The sequence below is a fragment of the Corapipo altera genome, unplaced genomic scaffold (genome assembly GCF_003945725.1).
Source record: "Corapipo altera isolate COAL_440 unplaced genomic scaffold, ASM394572v1 78, whole genome shotgun sequence".
NCBI lineage: Eukaryota > Metazoa > Chordata > Aves > Passeriformes > Pipridae > Corapipo > Corapipo altera.
This window is the reverse complement of record NW_020884904.1, coordinates 7,002,926-7,025,952: the sequence shown is the minus strand read 5'-3', so window position 1 is coordinate 7,025,952 and position 23,027 is coordinate 7,002,926. Positions and strand designations below refer to the sequence as shown.

At 42.8% G+C, this 23,027-nt stretch overlaps 1 protein-coding gene and 1 long non-coding RNA gene across 6 annotated transcripts in view; one reads left to right on the top strand and one right to left on the bottom strand.

Annotated features, from left to right (window-relative positions):
- PTPRJ (protein tyrosine phosphatase, receptor type J) overlaps window positions 1–19,347 on the bottom strand; it is a 70,201-nt gene extending 50,854 nt beyond the window's left edge. For 2 of the 5 annotated variants that reach the window (XM_027651254.1, XM_027651255.1), the window contains exon 1: window positions 19,253–19,345. In XM_027651254.1, the coding sequence (XP_027507055.1) occupies window positions 19,253–19,309 (57 nt within the window). In that variant the 5' untranslated portion in view covers window positions 19,310–19,345. Of the gene's footprint in view, window positions 1–19,252 lie in introns of all 5 variants that reach the window. The other 3 variants (XM_027651256.1, XM_027651257.1, XM_027651253.1) reach the window with 3 other exon arrangements.
- On the top strand, window positions 18,846–22,674 carry LOC113950885. Its single transcript, XR_003528925.1, has 2 exons — window positions 18,846–19,075; window positions 22,389–22,674. It is a non-coding gene; the product is annotated as an uncharacterized LOC113950885 (long non-coding RNA).
- Window positions 22,675–23,027: the final 353 nt, after the last annotated feature.

The window sequence follows — 23,027 nt, the reverse complement described above, 5'->3', positions numbered from 1 at the left end:
ATAGAAGAGAAGCAAAACTTGGTTTTTCCCCTTCCCCACAAGAAACAAATGAAGTAAATATTAGGTTTAGCACCGAAATCACTCCAGAGATGCATCCTACCATCAACAACAGCAGTGTGGCTCAACACTCAACGATGGATCCTTACTATTGCCACAGGGCCATAGAAACACCAAACACACAATTCTGGAGCCAAAGTTTTATCCGAAAATTCTCATTCTGTAATGTAGTCAGATACAGCACATCAAGTGATGCCCAGAAAAAATAAAACCTAAAAATACCGGGTATCGCTGACCATCTGTTCTGAGAACTTCATAGCCAACGTTCCTGCCATGTCTATTTGAGAAGCTCTATATATACAACCCCCCCCCCCCAAAACAACAAACCCCAACCCAAACAAAAAACTCAACACACACCACAAAACACCAGTTTGCTTTCATAGGTCAGGTTCTTGAAATGACAGCTTTCTTGTCCATTTGTAATGCAACACACTAAGTCAAAAGCAAGACCTCAAAAGTAGGCTTAAGGGCAACTGACAGTGCACAGACTAGGACATTTGAGAGATTTTTACCTCAGCAGCTCTCAGGATTTAGATTTTGCCCTAGGCTCTAGTGAGGGGTCAGGGGAGACTCAGTAAGCAGTTCCACGGGTAAGAAGCCAGCTAACAGAGGACAAGAACAGTACTGTGAGGAACTTCTGACATCAGGGAGCAAAGGAGTACAGGCTCCTCCTCCACAAGGACACAAGGTGGTAAAGAGTCAGCATCCACCTGAGAAAGGTGCCAGCATCACCACCATCCAACAACGCCAGCGTTCCTTCAACTCCAAATCAAGCAAAATCACAGCAGGTGGTAGAGGATTCCTCCCCATAAAAGGGCTTTCTTTTTATTAGCAATGAAAGAAGAACAAAACCAAGACCATGAAGCACAAACCCCCCTGTTGTGACCCCTAAAATGATGCACAGTCTACAAAAGACAAACTAAAATGGACAGAGCAATGGACCTTTCACTCTCCTTAATTCAATTCTCTCCTTTAAGTCAGTGCAGTTATTACCCTAGCAATGAGACTGTAACACTGAAGTTTTTCAGCTTGATGGTAAAATCACGTAGTGTCCATCCATCTCCAATAATAGCAATATTGAGACAATGAACTCTATTGAGGCATCTAATAAGGCAGATAGTCATTTGCATAGTACATTTTCTGTGACTCTCTGTAATACAACATCTCAAAGACTCAATTCAGACTATTCTCCTTTCCCACAGACATTTTAAAAAAAGGATTCTTTTACTAGAAAAAGAAACAATGACCCCTCCCATAATAGGAGAAAGCAAAAGATAGGATTTTCCTGTCTACGATGGGTGCACTCTTTTGCCTGTGTATTTTTATTTGGTTGGGCTTGCCCTTTTCTTTTTTTCTTTAACTCTGTGTGCTTTTCATCTCTGTTGTGGCTTGAATGCTCAAAAGTATATTTTAATTTTTTCTAACAGACTTTGAGCAGGAAGCTCAAAGCTTTGGGATCCCCATTCACCGGTACAGGAAAATTTCATCTTTAATTCCTCTCCTACAGTCTTTTTCTTCATGTCTTCACATACTCCTCTACTACATGACTCACTGAACATTTGCTGGACATACCATAGTTCTGTAGATACAGCAGCCCGCTTATGAACCCTGAGTTTTAGGATGGGGTTTGCAATACAGTACTTAGGTAAATTTGACAAATCACTTCCTCTCCAACAGAGTGTAACAGCCTTGAAGAAAATGTACATGCATGCAATGTACACTGTGCCTCAAAGTTCAGCTCAAATAAGGTCTCCACGTACGGCCATATAGAAGAAGCAGCAACAATTATGCCCTTGCTTTTTATAATCCTTCTGCTTTCTCCTCTTTCAATAATAAATAAGCCTGGACTTTGTCAACATTTTAGTTCACACAAGGAAGCACATATATTACTCCTGGAGGTAGTTAAGTTACCTCTACCTATACAGGAAGAACACACACTGAAAATACCACTTCACTCTACTAAAACAGCTCCTGTCTGATCTGCCCTCTGTCCCTCAGCAGTCATAGGCAAGCTCCAGGATATTTTCCTAAATCCTCCACCCCATTTCCTCTGACAGTGCCCACAAAAGGAACAGCATGAAGGAACACATCTCCTTAACTCATCATCTCAATTCCCATCTTGTGATACGATCATTACTCTACCTTTGGCCACAAACACAAGCTCTCTGCAGCCACCCAGGCCAGGGTGCAGCGGAGACAGATAACTCAGCTGCTGAAGTCCTTGGAGACTCCCCTGCCAGGTCCCAGAAAATCAGCAGTGACACACACTCTTCAGATGGGTCAGGCATGACAGTCTGCCTGGGGAAGGCTGAGCCATAGCACTGCTCTTAGGTTAACCTTGGGCAACTCAGTGCCGGGCCCCTGTGAAAGTGAAACTAGATGGCATTTTTGGCAAGTCAGAGAAGGTCAGTGGAAAGGGAGAAAAAGCTGCCACACAACAGCCCCAGTGAGGAACAGCACTGCACTCTTTGTCCAAGTTTGTGCTTTTATCAGATTATGCCACAGTGTTAACATTGTTTATGGCCCTATTTTGTGTCTGTGAATCACCCACTCCCAGAGACTCTTCCTCCACCCCAGGTTATAAATAGCACCATATACAGAATGGAGCTTGTGAAGCAAAGGAGACTTGCCGAAACAAAATAATGCATATTGAACTGACAAAAATCTTTCAAAAGCCTTTCTCATTTATTTATAGTGCTGGCTAGACAGGCAGATTCCCACATTTTGTAAACCCTGTAGGTCACTATCTCCATTGCTCATTCACAAACAATTCGGCTAATAAAAATAAAACCCCTCTGGTTATAACTGAACTTATTCCCCAGCACACTGCTTCTTGGCACGTGCCTCTTGAAAAGAATCGTTTTTAGATAAGCAATATTATGTATTTTTCCTATTTGAAGGCAACATATCCCTAGACCATGATATAACAACATGACATTATATCTGGAAACATTCAGGCTTTGCAACCAACCTCTTAGAGCTCTATCAGTACAGATAAGCAATTTTCTACCATGTTGCAGTAGACCGTGACTTAAATGTCCATTGATTCCATTTTCATAGGAAGATACATTCTTGATAGCAAGGGGGTTTTTAATTCCTCTTCAGAAATTATTTGCTTGCAGCAGGAAGTTCACAGTGCTATCATCCAGATAGCAAAACAAAGCAATGTGACCAAAAGCTTCGGAGAACAGGCTCCTGGAGTTCAAATGACACCTTGTTGAACCAATATATAATGAGCTATAGTCCCTAGGGCCTAAACAAGCACAAGCCTGGGTATTAAAGAAACCCAAATTCCCCTTAAGATGGGCTGGATGGAAAGTGAGCTAGCAGGTTCCACTTCAGCATGGAAGACCTTCAGCGCCTGTGCTGAACCCCAGGCAACTCATCCCATCTTTCCATCACAACACTTGGATGTATTTGCAACATGTCACCTTCACACCAGAGAAGGATTTGGACTGGATACAGATCAGCCTAGCAAGGGACTGCTGAGCTCAAACACCCACATCAAACCCACACTCACAAATACACACCACTGCAACATCCCCACCAGCTGCACAGCCCTTTTTATCAGGCAGACACACCAACATCAGGGATGCTGAGGCTGGAACAAACGCTTGATTTTTCTTCAATTACAGAGATGTGGGTACACAAAATGCCTGTGAAAAGAATCCCACCCAGATCGATTTAACAGAAACAGGAGAGCCACTGAAGTAAGACTGATGGTGTTCTACTGATAAAATTCCTTGTAAGGGCCTCAGGTGAATGCATTGAAGTACTTCTCTATTCCATTCACCAGTTTTTTCCCCCCTGCCCTTAATCACATGGTTATTTGTCAAGCTAATGAGTCCCTAATCAGTTAAAGCCTGATGTAACAAGGTTCCTCTTTAAACACAGAGGAGTAAAACAAAGCACTCAAATGCATATTTAAAGAACAGTTAAATGTATTAATATTGTGGCTCTTTGTATTTTGTAGACTCAACAAAAATCAACTGTTTATAATCTTAACAAAAAAGGAAAATACTAGTGCCTGGAAAATATCACAGTAAGTCTGGACATCGTTTAAGCCAAGTACATGTCTTTTTTTTTTTATTCTCCTACTGCTTATCTCAATGCAGAGTTCCTTTTCCTTTAGCCTCCTTCAAACAATACTTGATACTAAACAAACAAAACTAAATACCAAAATAAATTATTTCTCACTAAAGGCTCATTTCTTCTCTCCTGTTCTACATTTACAAATATATACCTGTGGGCATACACAGTCACAAAGATATAGATATATATATACAGATATCCTTGAACTGGCTAATGCTACTTAAAGTATCCTATTATCTTACAGTTTTGAGAAATAAAACATAGTTATGTGAAAACTGACTTAAGTATTAAACATGACTTTCTGGTAGAAAGAGAAAACAAGAGTAGGGTCCTCTTGCAATCACACAGCAGCACTGAAACTCAGCAAGTCCAAGCTGTGTGCCATCAGTTCACTGTGTTACTTCAGACCCTCATGCCTTATCCTCCACATTTAAGAACAGAAGTTTCCCCAGTGGCTCAATATATTGATTTTCATCATCACTCTGAAATACAAAGGGCCTACAGAAGCAATATTTAACTTATCATAAGCTCTTTCAACATAAAAAAATGTGTCTGTAATGACAATCTTTGTTAGCAAGTCTGATCAACAGACGGAACTATGAGATAATAAAACAGGGCTGTGACACAATAACAATGATGGGGATCTCCCACACAAGTTCTCACTTATGCACACAAAGGGGAAACAACCTGCAATCAGGGAGGAAAAAGAAATTTAATTAGAGCTGACTGAAAAGTGAGGCATATGGTTCACAGGAATTTTTGCTTTCAATTAAAACACACTCCTCCTCCTCGGCAAGCTAAATAAATACAAATTAAACAAAACTATTCTGTGACATGTATATCCAAACCCAAAGAGAAGCATGACAGAAAATTCTGGTGGAAGCCACACCATATACCACGTGCAACTACAATCTGAGTTCTGCAAAAAACATATTTCATTACCATGCTAAACAGGCGTTTATTCCTCCCCATCATCACTGCATGTAATTGTTTCCCCCACATCACTAAAACCCATTCCACCCACATACCTAAAATTTTACTTGAGGTGTGGGTAGAAAAGGAAAGGGGGAGATAAAGAGTTGTAAAGAACAGGACTGAATTTTAGAAATAGACTTTTTTAAAGAGGAATCATATTCTGAAGTTTCGTATTGCTAAAAATGCTGAAATATGAAAGCAGCCATGTTTCTAAAATAATATATAATAGGGAACTGTGTAAAAGACTGGGCTATTAGGGAAGGATTTTCAATCAAAATGACAAACTGAAATTATGTATATACAGAGAAGACTTAAGAAAACAAGATGTATTTGGTTCGGAAACAAGTATGAGAAATGCTATGAGAAAGGCTGTCCATACTTGCATTAAAAAAACTCAGAATGGGTGGAGCTTTCACTTACTTGAAGTTATAACAGGATTATCTGTAATTGCTAAATACTCTGAAGACCTTTTTTCCTTATGGTCTGGTAAGAAATGGGCTTTCTGCAACCCCTTTAGTCCTTCCTTCGCTGAGGCTGCCCTTGCTGTAGCTAGGAAAAGCTTACATAAATCATAAACACTTGGGATATCAAAATAAAAAGTCTTAATTGACTTGTGGCTATTGGAGCCTTTGCCAAAGTGGAGCAGGGGGGAATAAATGCATCATAAAGCTACTAGTAGTTGCTCTATGCTGAATCAAGCACTGAAAGATGCTCTGTAAGCAATTCTTACTAACCTATACATGGAAGGAGAGGGAGACTGGGGAAGAAGGACAGGGAAAAATCAGGTGAAATAGCCAGAAGACAAATGTAAGGGAAGTGCATGGGAAGATGGAAAGTGGAGCAGGGAGTTGAGAAGGGAAGCACAGCAGGAAGTAGAGGTTCCACCAGCCAGGTGTGCATTGCCATGGTACCCAAGTATGTCATTCCCTGCAAGGAATGGTACCCAGGCTCAGCCCAGGGTTAGGATCACCAGCCATGTCCTGAGTAATGAGGTAGGTCTTAAGTCAAACCAGGAAGTTAATCCTATGGGAGAGGATCCAGATCTGTAAGGCACCAGTGGATCATCTTCCAAGGCAGCTGCTCAGCTGCAATGCCCCCAGAACCCAGTTGGGCAGACTTTCACCTCAGCTTAAAAGCTGCCCCAAAATCCAAGCAGACAAACTCACTTCTTGGCAAGGCTGTACAGGGGGAGCTGCACTGGGACATCCTGCATCTGCATCCCAAAATGCATCCAGGCAAGCTGAAGTGTCTACAACAGCACTCTATGATGAGGGGGCTGGCATGCTTATAATAACATTCATTTGGGCATTTCAGAACAGACTGCCTTCCTATTCATTTTCACAACAAAAAAGGTAACCCCACTCCTATCTAGGGAGCTTTGAGCAATACCCTGAATTACAAATAAGCAAACAGAAACACCAATCACATCCTCCCCTCAATAGCAGTTACTGTAGGGACTGGAGACTTTGCTACAGTGTGGTGCAGGAGATGAACCAGACAGGCTCGCTCCTCCTTAAGCTTTCAGATCATCATGGGTTGACCATCAGTAGACACTGATTATCATCACCTTGTTGTAAGCAGCACACAGCTGGTGATCTCACATAGCAAGAGCCTGCAAGTTCAACACTAGCTGTGTAGAAATGCCTTTTATCACTTTTAAGCAGTACCCAAATTACAGAGGATAGTGCCATATTATCACAGCTGTCAAGCACACAAAGGTCTGAGGCGCATGTGTGAATTTTATCTTTCTCTCATTTCAGGAAGGGATGTCTCATCCCAACAGGATGTAATTAAAAAGGAGGTGGACTGGTCAGTTTTACTTCAGAGAAAATATAGTTCAGCTCTGTGTAACGAAACAGCACATACTTGGGCACTGCTTCAACAGCTGAGACACGCTGTTAACTTACGTAGGCTGCAGCGATCTTGCTCCTCATGTCCACTTTGTGTTTACTCATCATCCTCCCCCAACAACATATTTCCTTTTCTTTAGAAACTTGTCTTTGCTTTTGGTTCCATAGAGATGGACATGACGAAAGAGTGAATACACCCCAAGCTCAAGTAGTCTCTCATACACTTGCTTTTTCATGTCCTCCTCAACTGTACCCACACACAGCTCTAGTTTAGCTCTCTGCATTAGAGCAGGGACAGGAACATCTCAAATTAGAGTCCTCCAAACACCACCCAATACATACAAACCAGACTGCCCATAAGACCAGTCACAGGACTACAGGACATCCAGAAACAAACTGCAGATTTTATTCCTCAGCAAAAAGCAGCATTTGCTGTGTAAAGGCAACAACAGGTTTGTTTCAGCTCTGTACAATACACACTGTCTAGAGCTGGAACAGCCTGATGGAAGCCATTTACAACAGATATTTTACCAGCATGCTGATTTTTGCACCATTTGAATATAATGGTTGCTATCTTTAGCCTCAATTTCTCAGCAGGATCTGCACTGCCATGTACCATCCCTTCATAAAGTCAGAGGCACAGTTTGCTCCCCAGCATCCCAATGCCTCCCACTGCCCTGACTTGCTATGAGTAGCTGTTTGACAAGTGGGACTTGCTCCATGACACACCAAGTATCCAGGGTGATATCTGCTGTTTTGTAAAGCCTCAGTGACACTCCTACTCCCTCTTCCCAAGCAATCAAGTGGTTTACCACAGGCTGCCCTGTGTCTAGAGGTGAATGTCTTTCTCGCAGCACAAGAACCCCTTCCCCATCTGTGACTGATGTAAGGAATGCCTTTCCTAGCTACAAACTGATCAAGAATTAGCCAATTCACTTAGAGAAGAAAGCGATGAGACCCCACAACCCAGCTTTTGTCTGATTTATAACCCATTCATGATCAAAAAGGAACACTGTATTCACAAAATAGAGGAAGTTGTATGAAGGAAGCTTTTTTCCCCCTCCAGCTCTCATTTTTGATACAGTTGGTGAGCAGAAGTGAATCCTGGTGGAGACAGGTGCGGTGGGGCACTATGTTGAGTTCCTACACAAACACGTTGACTGAGAAAGATTGCCAGAGATCCTAACCCCATCAAGATTTCTTAGTAGTAGCCATGTACAAATGCAATGTCCCATGGCATTTACAACCTCCAAGTCACAAAACACAACTAGTGCAATAAAGGGGAGGAAAGGGTGAAGAGAAGATATGAGGAGTGAGCAGATCCCATGTTCTCAGACAAATATTGACACAACAACCTACTGTCAGTCCTAAAACTCCTCAGTCATTAACTTAATCATCAAAACTCCATCTGGATTTCATCAGTCCTATGGATTCCCTGGAAAAAGAAAACTTTGGGAAAGGAAAAAGTAAGAGGTCTTTGCTCAAAAGGGAAACTGAAGTTTGGCAGTATCTTATCTCCCATGTTTTCCACACATTTCTACAGGAGAAGACAAAATGTTCAACTGATCAGTTTTCACTGCAAAACTCAGATTAACATAACTGGAATTAATTTTGATGAAATCTGAAGACAATAGTGACAAATACCACATGTAGCAAGTACTGAATAAACGTCTACAGATGAGATATCTGTTTTCTTTTTCATCTTCTCTCTCCTAAATGACTTCTTTAATTGGAAAAAGGGAAGAAGCAACTAGGGTAGCCAGCTAGCAGGAACAGCAGTACGGGAGACTCACATCATCTGCAGCAACTGGTCTTTAGCAGAGCTGGACATTACAACTTATTATTCTTCTTAACTTGAAGAGGAGATGGAAAATAAATAAAAAGTAGCAACTGTGTCAGTTGTTGTGAATAGTCCTAAACTTAGGCATCGGACGAATCACTGCTTATAAACCATAAATGCACTGCACATGATTCTGCATGCAAGCATAACCTGTGGGGCACAGGGGAAAGGTTTTCAAAAATGACCTTCTGCCCAGCAACAGCACAGCAAGCAGGCAATGGCTTTGCTAGGATTGAGCAGGGGCTGCTCTGTGTAAATCACTTAATCATTAACTTAATGACTTAATAACTTCATTGCTAGATGGACAGCAGTCCCTTCCCGCAAGCTGAAAACCAAAACAGTGCAAGTCAATGAAAAGAATGCCCTCTTTTTTTTTTTTTTTTGGTAGGCTGCTCAAACTTCCAGAAATTTAGAATTATTTTATTGGTGGAGAAGAGGGGAAAACATGCTCTGCAGTAAATAAGTATCAGCTCTGACCTCCTGCTCACTCCTTCTGCAGTGTTATGCTTCGTACACTGAACCAGGAAATAGTTGAACAGATACAAGTAAAATTATGAAGACTGAGTCAGAAGACAATAGTTAAATAAATACCAGTTAAACCACATACCGTAGAACTGTCTTTTAGTACTGGGAAATGAGTATCGCCTAAGGCTGTTCCAGATATTGCATCCACCTGCAAATATTTGCTGCTGGCTAGAGCTCAGCACATAATACTCTCATCAGCAGTGTCAGAACTTCACAAAATATTGCAGAAAAGAAAGAAGAAGAAAGTTAGCTTATTACAGAGTACAATAAACTAATTATATTTTAATTAGTTATTTTAATAAACTAATGATATTTTAATCACCAAAAGCATATAATGCCTGGCTGGGGGATTTTTTTTTTTAGTTTGGATGTTTGGTGATTATTTTAAAGCACATTATTATAAAGATAGATAGTTAAGGATACAGCTTTTTTTTTTTCCAAATATTTTAGGCTTTCAATGTCATGACTATAGAGACCTGATTATTAGCTTCTTTACTGTGGATATTTTATAACTAGTGTATAGCAGACTTCAGAAATTAGAGTGTTACAGAGGAATCAGGCACACACAATAAAAGCTCAGAAGCAATTACACTTTCATTACACAGTCTCAAATCCATAAAAAATACGCGAAGACATTTATATTTTAGATCAACTATCTTTCAGCTATTGTGAAAAATCATTACAGCTGGAGAAAAAGACAAGAAGATAAAAATGCACTAACATGGTGGTGGAGGACTTGGCCATTAAAGTCTTGCCTTATGAAGAAACGGCTAAACATTTTATAACAATATTTCATCTGTAACTGTTAAGCTGGAAAAAAATGGCCCATTTCCAAACGGATTCAACACATAAAAGAATTTTTTTTTCTGCTTCTGTTAGCTGGCTAGCTTTTTTATCTGGAACTATCTCCCAGAAATTTTAACATGTCCAAATGCAAGTCCTTGATAAGTTACAGACAAAGGAAAGTTTTCTTTCCTTTAATAGGGACAAAGGAGACTATTGTTGAGATTTATTATATACATACAATTACCTTCATTGTTATGGAGATTAAAGAACAAAGGCCCAACAGATCTAATTCCAGATCTTACAGCCTTGTCCTTTCCCATAATTATTTCTTAAAATTGGATTTCAGTTAACACATTCACAATACCAATACCTACCAGTGCTTTGCATGGGCTTAGAGATAGTTTCAATTATTCTAACACAGATGTAGCAATACATTTAACTCATCACTGATCACTCAAGTGAACATGTTTGATTTAATAGTACCAACAAAGTGTGGGATTTTTTAGTTGTTTCTTAGAAGTCTTAAAACTCGTACAAGGTTAATTAGAAAGAATAACTGGATAGTCTATCACTCAATTTAAAAAAATTCAAAAAGAACTTTCACAAAAATTTTCCCTTTTTTTTTTTCATCTCAGAAATAGAATTTTGAACTGCAGAGAGATATTGAATAATAATAATAAAAATATTTTATTTGGCAAATATTGATGCTGCTCCTTTATCTCACATGAGAGTATGTCAGCCTCCTTTCTTCAGCTGTCAGATAAAAAAATCTGTCAGAAACCCTGAGCCTAAAACACCAGGCCTGTGTCTGTGGCATCCATAGTATGCCAACTAAAAAGGTCAGATTCTGACCTCAAAGCTTATTTCTCCCTGGTGCCCATCAGCATGGAACTAGACCCTAGAGGTAAATTCCCCTCAAAGAGTTATGCAAACTGAACCAAAGATAATGAGCTTCCCCAAAGAAAGAGCTTTTTATTTTTTTGGTGTGGGGGGTTTTGTTGAAGATACACATTTACAAAGACTGTGGAAAGGAATCTGTGGCTACACTTCCCATACTTCTCCTTTCCAAAAAAAAAAAAAAAGTATAAATCCATAGAAGGTGAAACCATCAAAGACCTCAATTAACCAGGCACAGTCTACCTCACAAAAAAATCATATCAAAACAAGGACATTTTTATTGGTATTGAACTTCAGGCCTAGTATTAGAAGAAGCAGCTGACCCTGCAAGGAGATGGAAAGAACACTAGAATTTCAAAAGAGTAACTCACATAGCAGGGAAGCCACGAACCGGATTCCAAACTTGGTTATAAATGGACGATTATAGTATGTGTAGTGTCAAGAAGATATTAGAATTCCCTTATCTGCTTTCACTGGAAGAAAAAAAAACTTAAAAAACCAGAATTTGATGATCTAAAATGACCCTATCAATTTATTGCTGTTCTCAGTTTGAGGTATTTATAAGTATGTAAAGCTCCTGCAGAATCAGAGAGCATGATCTCAAAAGGAGGAAAACCCTAAACTCCCTTTTTAACACAATAAAACTATACATATGTAAATTTGATGCCAACCACAGGCACCCATTTTTTCCCTTCACAGTGTTTTTCATAATAAGTCACATTTTAAATGTTTAAAAAGTACAGAGACCATGGCATGCCTAATACTGTAATAAAACCACCAGCAAGGCTGAGTCAATGCCTTTCGATGGTTCCACACTGCTACTGTCTGCTAGTGTGTATTTCTTTCACCTGCATCCCAGAGGGTAACAGAAGTCCTTCTCTTTTGTAGGAGCCAAAGGTACATCTTGGTCTCAGAGAGGTCATCTGCCCCAAATCCCTGCCAGCACAGCAAACTGGTCCCCTTTCCTATCAGGGCTATTCTTCCTGTTCCAGGATGTAGCTGGTGGTCCATTTTCAGATGGACACTATTTACCACTCTAGCATCCTGCCCGCCCTTCCAACTTCAGCAACACACAGGTCACCTTGCACAAAGTGGAGCAAGTTTATACAAATGAAGACAAAGATGTGATCTCTCTTACTATGAAATCAGACAGTAACAAGTCAATTATACTTAAGGTGACACAGGCTCCAGGCAGATGAAGCTAAAATAAAGTCTCACAGTTTTCCCCTTTGCCCTTCTTATCATGCTATCTTTGGTAAAATTAAGTTCAAAATTTCAAGGGAACGGTCTGGGGATCAGTTGTGTGAGCCACTTCAGGCACAAGGAAACCCTGGGGAGGAAAGGCAGCAAAGAAGCAACTTCCATTTACCTATAGGGACTACTGACACTGGAGGCACATCAACTGCTTCAGGGAAGCAGCAGAAAGCTTTCCCAGTCTGTAAAATCATATATGGTTCCATGCTTTGCTGCGCATGTAAGATGGCCTGCTCCAAAACTGAGCTGCTGCATTCTCTGGCAATGGCCTGCTGCCCCATCCTTTGCAGCATCCTCCTGTCTCATTAGTCAATACAGCACTCACAAACCAATCCTCCAGCTGGGTATCCTTTGCATGGCTCTCCCCTTATTTCCAGAAACAGAGCTGGTAGAAATTATAATCTGAAAAAAGAGGACTCAAAAGCAGGCATGCAGAAACAGACTTGCCAGCAGTGACCTGTTCATGTGTGTACATAAGAAAATAAACAAGTAAGATTATTCAAAATGCTCTAACTTAGTAGAATCCAAGTACACAAGAGGAAATAATGACTGAAAGCTCAGCCGAAGCCCCACCATGATGGGGAATGCAGAAACAAAAGTCACCAGCATTCCTGTGTGCAAACACGCTCCAGAGACATCTACAAAGAAACAAATCATCAGCAAACAGAGCAAGATGTGTAACATCATAACCTTGGCTAGGAGTGTTCCGACAGGTGTGCAAAGTCCCCTATCTTACCACTCATCTACCGAGAAAACCACGAATGATTCATCTTGACATACTCTATTAAAAAAACAAACAAACAAACAACCATAAAAAATCCCGCTGAACTAGTAAAAGTAGAGGTTTTTAAATACGCATGTAAACCCATGCCAAGCTACGATCCCTCAATGACCAAGGACACCCTGGGTTTCCACCAAGCTGGTTTGCACAAATAACCCCTCTTTGGAGGGCACTCCCATGCAGGCTAGGTTTAGCCCAACTGCTTGCAACCTGGCAGACACAAAGAAAACCCTACCAAAATATTGCCAAAAGGAAGTAAGGAATTAATCTGTGAATGCACCTAATCACAGAGCCAGTTGTGTTGTAGATAAAAATACAGCAGCCTAAAAGGAACAAGCTCCCAGGCACTTACACTCCTCCACTCACCTGGGCTATGATGGGAAAGAGGGCTCCAGCACTTCTGGGCTCAGAAGAGACTCTCAGAGCCAGGACCACGTGTCACCCTTTCCCTTCCTCAAGCACCCACGACCTCCACAGATACACTAAGAGTCTGCATCTGCTTATCAGGCTACAGACAGACTGTAATTTACAATAAGCTCTGGACCTGATGTTCAAGTCTTTACGTGATGATTTTACAGTCTCAGAAGCAAAAAATTCTTACCTTCAATGGGGGAAATAGGGGTGAAGTTCACACAAATTATTCCTTATACTCAATCCCTGGCCCATATGGTGCAGAGTACACAGAAAATAGTACTACACTATGTTGACAGCATTCTCCTGCACGCCACAAAGCCAAACCAATCAACCAAAAAACCATTAAGACCTTCCAATAAACAAAACGCCCAACCCTACATGTAAAGAAAACTCCCACATTCTCAACCTTAAAATAGAAGCTCAGATGCAGTACACAACAAAAACTTTGCATGCATTAGGAACTTCCTAGTGACATACTAGGTATTTCTTTTAGTTGTTCAGTTTGGTTAAAACTGTACAAAACAATGAGAGAAGTCCCATGTGTACCAAACAAATGGGAGGTACGAGAGAAGAATAGGAAAAGGAGACTGAGAACAAGCAGATAGGCAGCACTGGAGAGAAAAGGACTTCTAAGCATTGGCTAGGAGAGTTTGAAGGTGATCCTTACAGTAGTCCCTTCTCCTCCTACAGTAGTACTCATGTCAAACACAGGCTTTAGCCCTCTTCCCCACACATACCAACTGGGTTTGAAGCACCATGTAAAGCCAAGGCCAGTTCCAGACCCCACAGGTCTGGTACCACAGCAGACACCAGCATCATTCCTTCCTCCATTTATAGCTGTAGGTACAATTCTTTCTATTCTGAGATGCAGTTAAAAGCACAGTTACCTTTTCTCCTATTGCATTGCTACAAGTGGATAAAGAGGCTTTCCCATGCGGGCCCTTGGTATCTTCACATAGAGCACAGAAGGAGAACAGTGATGGTTGGACTGTGTGGTTTCTAATATCAAGGGATTCCTCCAATTTCTTGGTGATGGTAGGAAAATAACCCTAATTGCATTCAGTGATGCGCCAAATACCAACATTTGTGGAAGGACATGGACATATCTTCCCCTGCCTTTTCCACTGGATGCCCACAGATGGCCTAGAAGACAACTAAATGAAGCCACAAATTTATCAATTTAGCTCTAGTTGGACCCCATATACATGTCCATTCTTTTTTGGATTACAGAAATACTTTTCCCACTTAATCTTGGATTTTCTCCTGGAATTTTGGATTAATAGCCCCAGGGGGCCTGTTTATGTGCAGATACATTTGGGAACAGCTGGAAAGCACTTAGAGAAAAGCCTTGGTGCAGCCTTCCAGAGCAGTGCATCTGTTTTGTTCTTCCCTTCCTGCACATGCCTGATCACTCTTTCCCAACACTCTTTGTTTTCTATCACTTCATACTAGCACATGCTCACCTACATTTCATTGTCTTCCTCCCCACCAATTAAAGTCCTCCCCTGCACAGTCATCTCCTGCTGAAAATTAATTTCCTACTGATAGCTCCATTTAAGGTAAGGTTCTCTTTCACTCTCCCATTTCTACACAGAAGTAGGCTCTCTCTGATAGAGAAAATTCAAATAGCTCCTCCTGCACTTCCAGTAGCCTTTCATGATGTTCAAGCTACTATTTACATTCAAATTTTGGAGTCTAACTAAAAGCAGTCACATCAGGCTAACAACCAGATGTGCAGCCACTGACTGTTTTAATGGCTTCTCTCTCCTTGGCTCATATTGGGAATCTTCTTTCAAGCAGGCAAGCATAAACCCCAAGTAAACAACATGATATAGGCTTCATACCTACAAACATCAAATTCCCAGTCCCCAACCACTCTCTAACATTGTCAAAATGCTCACTCTACAATACACTGTAATTCTAGTAGCAAGAAGGAAAGGCATAGATTAAAATTATATGGATTATGCCCTATACAATGAACAACCAAAGATTTTAAAACAGTAGCAATTTCGCTCATATTTAGAAGCTCCAACGAAAAAAAATTACATGCCATGAAAATTCTCAACAAAGACTTGCATGTAGCTCACATAATTGAGGAAGTACTAATAATAGCGTGTCTGTTTGCACAGGCAACATTTCCACTGTGGGCCTGAATTCTGATCTCAAACATGCAGAAGAAGATATTTTGTTTTGTGTTGCTGGCTGGAGACACAAAGTATTGGAAATCATCTGAGTGTGCTGCAATGTGCAGCCAGCCTATGCCACTAAGGAAGCACTACACACATCCATGCCACGCTGGAAACAAAGCATCTATTGAGCCCTGCAGAAGGTGCTTGTGTTGTGGGGTTTTGTGAGGAACATAAAGAAGCACAGGAAATTAACCTGTGTTGCAGTTTTAGACAAAAATGAAAGCCCTTGCACTTCAGCATCAACTGTCAGTCATCATATAAAAATAACTTGTCCTGACAGATGAAAAGTATATTTCTAAGCTCCTCCGACTCAAGCACACTCAGTTCACAGCTACAGCTTCTCTTTCTGGCCTATGCTGTGTATGTTCAGGCCTACTCAGGTCTCCAGATAAGCAATGCTCATACCCTTGCTTCTAATAGTGGCCATTAAAGGTTTTACCCCAGAAGTGTACTTACAGTACCAGCAAGGGAGCCTCACACTTCTAAAGCTTTATTCTTTTTAAAGCCTCTAAATGAGCTGTATGTAGACCTACCATAAAGTATTTGCAAAATATTTTTGTTAGATAGTACTTACTATTAAGTATTTCTTGCATGTGCTGAAGATAACCCAGAATAATTTCATCAACTAAAATTTAGGCTACTATACAGGAGAATAATCAACAAGAATGATTAAGGATGATTAATAATGACCAATATATAGCAGAAGTTATCTTTCATGCAACATGGACACATGGCAAGCCCACATTTAAGATAAGACAGTTCTTCATTTAAACTCCTCAATTGGAAATTCAGACCAGTAATTAAGTCATAATCCTATATAATCAACTTACACATTATCAGTAGTTTTTTGCATGGAATAAGCTGTAAGAACAAGCTATTAGGTCCACATAAAAGGCATTTATAATTCTAAGCACCAAAATAAGCACAAAAACACCAGAGCTTAAAAGTCTGTTGCTCTTTTAGTAGTAGACATTAGTTGTCATTATCAGTAATATAATCATTCTCAACAAAAACACACACAGCAAGGTTTGCTTTTAAACAACTCCAACTTTACCCACTCTGTTGGAATTAATCAAAAATACAGAAGATGCTTATCCTTGGGGAAAAGACACCACAGAAAGATCATATGCCAGTCACACCCCTCCAGATCTGCCACGACACAGTTGTTCCATAGCTCGGGCTGCTTCCCAGTCCTTGCGTGTATTTGGGCCGACAGTGCTGTCTGTGTAAGGATTGCTGTCCCCTCACCGACCCCACAGTCATCTGAAAGGCAGTGCAGAGGCCAGATCCAGCCAAGAGCCACTTCCATCCAACTTGCCGCCTTTCTGCTCAGGGGCTGGCTGGGAGATTGTAGACAAGACGCAATAGTTCTTACTGACAACACACAAAGTCCAGCTCGTGCCACATGCCTGACAGTCCTGCCAGCTGCTGTCATCTTCTTACACCAGCTAAATACCTCATCAGGTAGTCCCAGGCCACGTCCCTGCACCCGAGCACATGCCACACCACAAGCAACAACTGCCAACTCCAATATCTGCCTTAGCCTATGCAAAGAACCCAACACAAAGCACAGAAGTGTTCCCTGTCAGAGAACATCCTGACATGTGAATGCATCTTGGAATAGACAACAAGACTGTAGTGCTTAAAGTCAGAATTCCATCCAAGCAAGGCTTTATCTGCATCCTTATTGCTTACAGGCTATATAAATGACCTTTTCACACGAGTGATCCCACCCTACCTTCTGTAAGTGAACACAGGGAAATTTAGTCATTTCAAATCAGTGATTTGCAGAATCACACCATCAGCAAGGACTCAGTTTACATCCTATTACTCTAAGGAAAAAGCTCCTAAGGGGCCTTTCTCCCCACTTCTCTGTGTAGATCAAGGAAGTGCTCCTAATGTTCAGAACTTCACCAGGTGCTGATCAGCACTAGTTAAGAAGTCTGGTGAATGGAGACTTCCTTGCATCAGCTTTCACATTCACAGGTACACCTAAAGTCACAAATGAGACTGTTGTCTTCTCAGTTTTCAGTAATGACACCAAGAGCTGGGGAGCTCCTACCTAAAATTACGAGCCACAGCAGAATCTGCAGATCTGTGTCCTCCTGTTGATGGGAGCTCCGATACCATTGCGGATGACAGGGCCTACCCGAGGATCTGCAGCTGGGTCCCGAGATGATGAGTTCATAAATATAACTACATGAAATTGAGGAGAGGGTCCATTTTTTTTTCATGTTATTATTAATCATACTAGACACCAATTAAGACCTTGGCTTAGAAAATGTTAGAAGTAGATCATTATGTCACAAGATTCAGCTTGAGAAGAAAAACTACAAACCATAGAGGTCGTGGTAGACAGATCCTGCAAGGCTATACCCAAGGACAATCCAGGCCTGCTCTGAGCTTTTCCAAAATGCTGGAGTACTTTGATACCCAATTCAGTTTCAGCTCTTATTTAGAAGATATTTTTAAGCCTAGGCTTGCTACAACAACAAACAGAGATGGAATTACAAAACACTGCAAGGTACCTCAAAGTGAAAGACACAAAAGGAGAAGGAAGCAAAGGTTTACAGTAGTCATTGGTTCCAATTACAAGTCAGCACCAGTGTAAGATAGGGGGAAAAAATAGTTAAACTAAAGCAGTGGTACAGTTCTGTTCTGCAGCTCTCAGGCAGAACTGTTACCAAAAATTACTGAGCACCTTGGTCCATCCCAATACACATTCACACTTCTGTAGCAGAAACTGTTGAGGCAGAGAGGCCAAGCAGGTACATCTGGAATCAAAAGTTCAAGAAGCCCCAAAACATTAGCATTCACAGCAGCCATGAAGCGTTCCTGCGGGAACACCAGGAATCTATCAGCTGAGAGAAGTACGGGGTGAAAGTCTATGCCAGCACGCTGTCAGTGGGTCACCTGGCAAGCGATTCTGACTTACATCATTGAAAATGTTCTTGGAAGAACATCCTGAAACACACCTGGGAACAGAGCAGGGCCTCAAACCCAAGTGTACAGGCAAAGCCCTCCTGCTGCCTTGCATCGCCAGGTCTGCTCACTCCGCAAAGGGCAGGATTTTCCCGTGGAAACTCCACACTGAGCCTGAAGGCTGTAACCCAGCGGGTGATGTGCACCACCGTCACGGACAATGCGCAAATAACCTATTACTAATTAACCAGCAGCGACACGAGGACGGCAGGCTACAACGCTGGGGAGACGGGAGCCGTCCCTATTCTACCTAAGGCAGCTTTTAGCGGGGTAAACAACCGGGGCAGCCTCACTCCCCGACAGTGGCCACGCGGATGTACCGCAGGGTCTCACCCTACCACATCCCCGCCGCTGCGGCCGGGAGGGGCTCAGACCCCGGGGGGGACAGGCGGGAGAACCGGCGGAAGCCGAGGCCGCAGGGATCCCACCCCAGGTGAGCGCCGCAGCCCCCCCAGCCTCCCCTGCCCTCCCCGGGCGGCACCGCTGCGGGACAAAGCCCGAGCTCCGGCCGCACACCTGCCCCGCCGGCCGCCCGCTCCCCGCAGCGCAGGGGGGCAGCCCCGGCGGGGGCAGGTGCGGCAGACCCCCGCCTCCCGCACGGCGGTCTCACCTCGGCCGGCAGCAGCAGCAGCAGGAGGCAGGGCAGGGGCAGCGGCAGCCGCCTCATGGTGGCGGAGAGCGCTCCCCGCTGCGCGCACGGCCGCTCAGCCCGACGCCGCCTCCGCCGGAGACATGGCCGGGCTGCCGCCCCGCACCGCCCGGCGCCCCGGCCCTCCCCCGCGCCCCGCCCGCCGCCGCTCCCTCCAGCGCTGCCCGCCCCAAGGAAAGGCGGGGGGACGGGAGCCGCGGGGGAAGCCGTGAGCGGGGCGGAGTGAGGGGGCGAGCGGGACAGCGGCTGCTGGAGAGCCGGGCCGGTCACCTCCCTCCACCGCCGCTTCTCGCCTTCTCCCGCCGGCTCCTCGCCCAGGGCTTAAATGGCCGTCTTGCAGCGAGCGGAGGGTCTGCGACTGGCCCTTCCCCGCCTTCACCCCTCCCTCTCTCCCGCCCGACATCTGACATCTCCCCCCCAGCAGGGCGGGCGAGGAAGTGGTTCCCTCCGAAAGTTTCCCGGCCTCGGTGCGCACCCTCGGAGGGAGCGGCGGCGCGGGGAGCGCCCTGGCCCTCGGACGATGCCCGGGGCGGGCGATCTGCGAGAGGGTCGGCGATAACACGAGGTTAACCCCGGCCCCAGGGGCTGCCCCGGCCGCCCCTCCGCCGGCGGGAGCGCTCCGCACAGGGCCCCCGGCGGGGTAAGGGGCAAATGAACCTGGCCGAGGGGATCGTGGGTTTGCTGCAGTGAATGGCTCCGCTTGTTGCACCATCAGTCCCCCCCAGGCAGTCCCCCCCAAAATGTTCTCTCCCTCTCTAGGCACTGTTTTGGACATGTTTTATCCTTGTCATCAACAGGGACATGACATCATCAAATGCAATTAGTTGTATAACCTTAACTTACTTCCCAGGCTTAATACGCTGTTTCACATTTCATTCATCTTGGAGAAAGGAAAAGGAGAGGCAGGGACAGTTTACAGAGCATATCTTTAATTACGGAAACACTGGCAGTCGTCATTTTCTCAGAAGTTTTGAGCTCACATGTTTGTAATTTCCCTGTCTTTTCTGAGCCCTCAAAACATATGCATAGCATTAAGGAAGCAACTATTTCAACAGGAGTTCATGAGAAGACTCAGAAGAATGAGGACATTGGGGTTGTTCAGCCTGGAAAAGAGAAGACTCCAGAGAGACCATATTACAGCCTTTCAGTATTTAAAATGGGTTTATAAGAAAGATGGGAACAGACTTTTTAGCAGAGCCTGTTGTGATAGGACAAGAGGTAATTTTTATAAACTAAAAGACAGTCAATTCAGACTTGATATAAGGAAGAAAAGTTTTACAGTGAGCATGGTGAATCACTGGAACAGCTTGCCCAGAGCAGTTGTAGATGTACCATCCCTGGAAACATTAAAGGTCAGGTTGTACGGAGCTCTGAGCATCCCAATGAAGATGTTGCTCCTTATCGCTGGGGAGTTGAACTAGATCACCTTTAAAGGTCCCTTCCAACCCAAACTGTTCTATGGTTCTCTGAAGGCACATAGATACCTTACTGTTTGGGAGGTTGAGACTTATAGCTGGAGTTAAACAGTGTAGGGCACCCCTTCATATCAATAAGATTTGTAGGAAATAATTAATTACTTCAGAAAAGTATTTTTTGAATGCTAGGGAGTATATAAATGAGGCAATAAACACTATACAAAAAGAATTACTAAAACCACCTTTTCATCACTTTCCATTCAGTGCAAAGCACCTGAGAATTGTTTTCCAGCTGAAGATTCCTCCTGGTAAACCACACAGCTGACAGAAGTCTCACCAGCTGCAGTGCTGACATAAACCTATCATTTGGAAATTACAGCTCTGACTCCTAAAAGAAATCCCTTGTAGCTGTTCCCTGTGCCTGGTCAGAGCTCCAATGGGTCTAAGCTGCCAAACTGCAGCTTCTGGCCAGGCCGGGTTCCATTGTCTGGGTTGCATCCTAAGCGCAACCCACTGCCTTCGTGGGTGACAGTGCACAGCTGAACTTGAGCAAGCACACTTGGTCATCCTTGGCTCCGGCCCAGTGAGAACAATGTGGTAGCTTTTTTAATTGCATGCCTTTTCAGTACAACAAACCAGTAACTAATCCAGTTGCCCTTGAAATTCAGTGGGAATCTCTCCACTGATGTTAAGCAGTAATGGCAGCCAGCCCTGAAAGAAAAAAATTCAATAAATTTAAAAAACTTGGAAAATGCACTGAGAGAGCAAGAAGTGGGATTCTGACCTGTTCAAATTTCTGAGTATCTCCAAACTGATGTTGCCATCCCCAGACTCTAGACATCCCTGGGCTCCCAAGTTCACTCATTCTTCTCTTCTTAAGAGGCCACAGAACCCAATTTAGCAGCGAAGGGCATTGTATTTCTATGTTAATTCGTTGCTCCAGAGAGCAGCTGGGCAGCTACATCGGTATTACAGGAAGCTAAACTCCTTTCACCACACCGAGTCTGTCTGGATCCGGTATAACTGGTGAGGATTTTCACATACAAGCTACATGGAATCTGTGATTAATTACTTTCTCATTAACACTTGTGGCTGAGTGTATGTCATATGACTGCTTGTGTGTCAAGTACCTGAACCAGGAGACCTATGAAGTTCTGGAACACACTCACATTTCTAGAGCATCCAAAATAGTTGAGGACTGCATTAAATTTGCTTGTAGAGATATCTAAGCAGAATATTTCTAGGACTGTAGTATAAAATTACTGTGTATCTTTAATGTTAAGCATAACCGGTGCCATCAGTAGGATTTATGCACAGTAGGTTAAACTGGCACACACAGAGCATAGAAGGCTTGTTACTGTTTCAGGTACCTCCCTGACTGACTGTTACCAGATCTCAAGGAAAGGACTAACTCCTTTCCAGAGACATTTCTTGGGTGGGAGAAGTGCTTTATCAGGGACTCTGTCTGCACGGAAGGAGTGAGCTGTGAAGATTCATTGACATTTGAATAGACTCAGATATGCTGAAAGTGGCTACAGGAAAGAGAAAAAAATGCCAAGAAACATCAGGCACTAAAAGGTGTAAATATTTTGCAACATAAAATAGAATTGCAATTTCCATTTGATTTCATTGAAGGAAAAAAACCTGGTAGCAATTGAACTTTTTTCTTTTTTTATTTACAGATTCTGATGAAATGTTTGTGTCCTCTAGACTGTTTAAAATTCTGGGAGGAATGTTCCAAAAAAGCTTTTCTGATTTTGAGAGCTCCACAGAGAAAGAATCACACAGGTACCTGATTGCTTCCTTGGATCAATGTCTCAGCTCTTTAGAGGATGCTCTAGTTCACGGATAGCTGTGCAGACCTCCTGAAAGAGGTGGATCTCAAAGAGCTGTGATTCATGCCAGAATCAGACTTCACATGCTGAAAATGGAAAAGAGAAATTAAAAGCCAAATTTTTTTAAGTCTTCCAGGTGTTAATTGTTAAGCAGCAATAACCACCACAACACAAACAATTTCCTAGGAATTAGAGACTCAAGGTTGCCTTTCAGGCCACAGGCTTTTCACAGGTTGTTACTAATCTGCTGGAAGTTCCCTGAATTACAACTGCTATTGCCTTATTGTTTCTATAGCTGAGTTTTGTTTATTCTACAGGCTTTTATTAAAGCTATATGTGTGACAGGGTTATAAAACTGGGTAGGTGTTGCTCCTGGGCTAAAGCTTCTACTATACTTTCATCTGGAAGTTAATTTTTGCATCTGAGTCATAAAACCTCTTCAAAAGGGTGCATCAGAAGTGTTTCCACATCCTTATAATCAAGTTT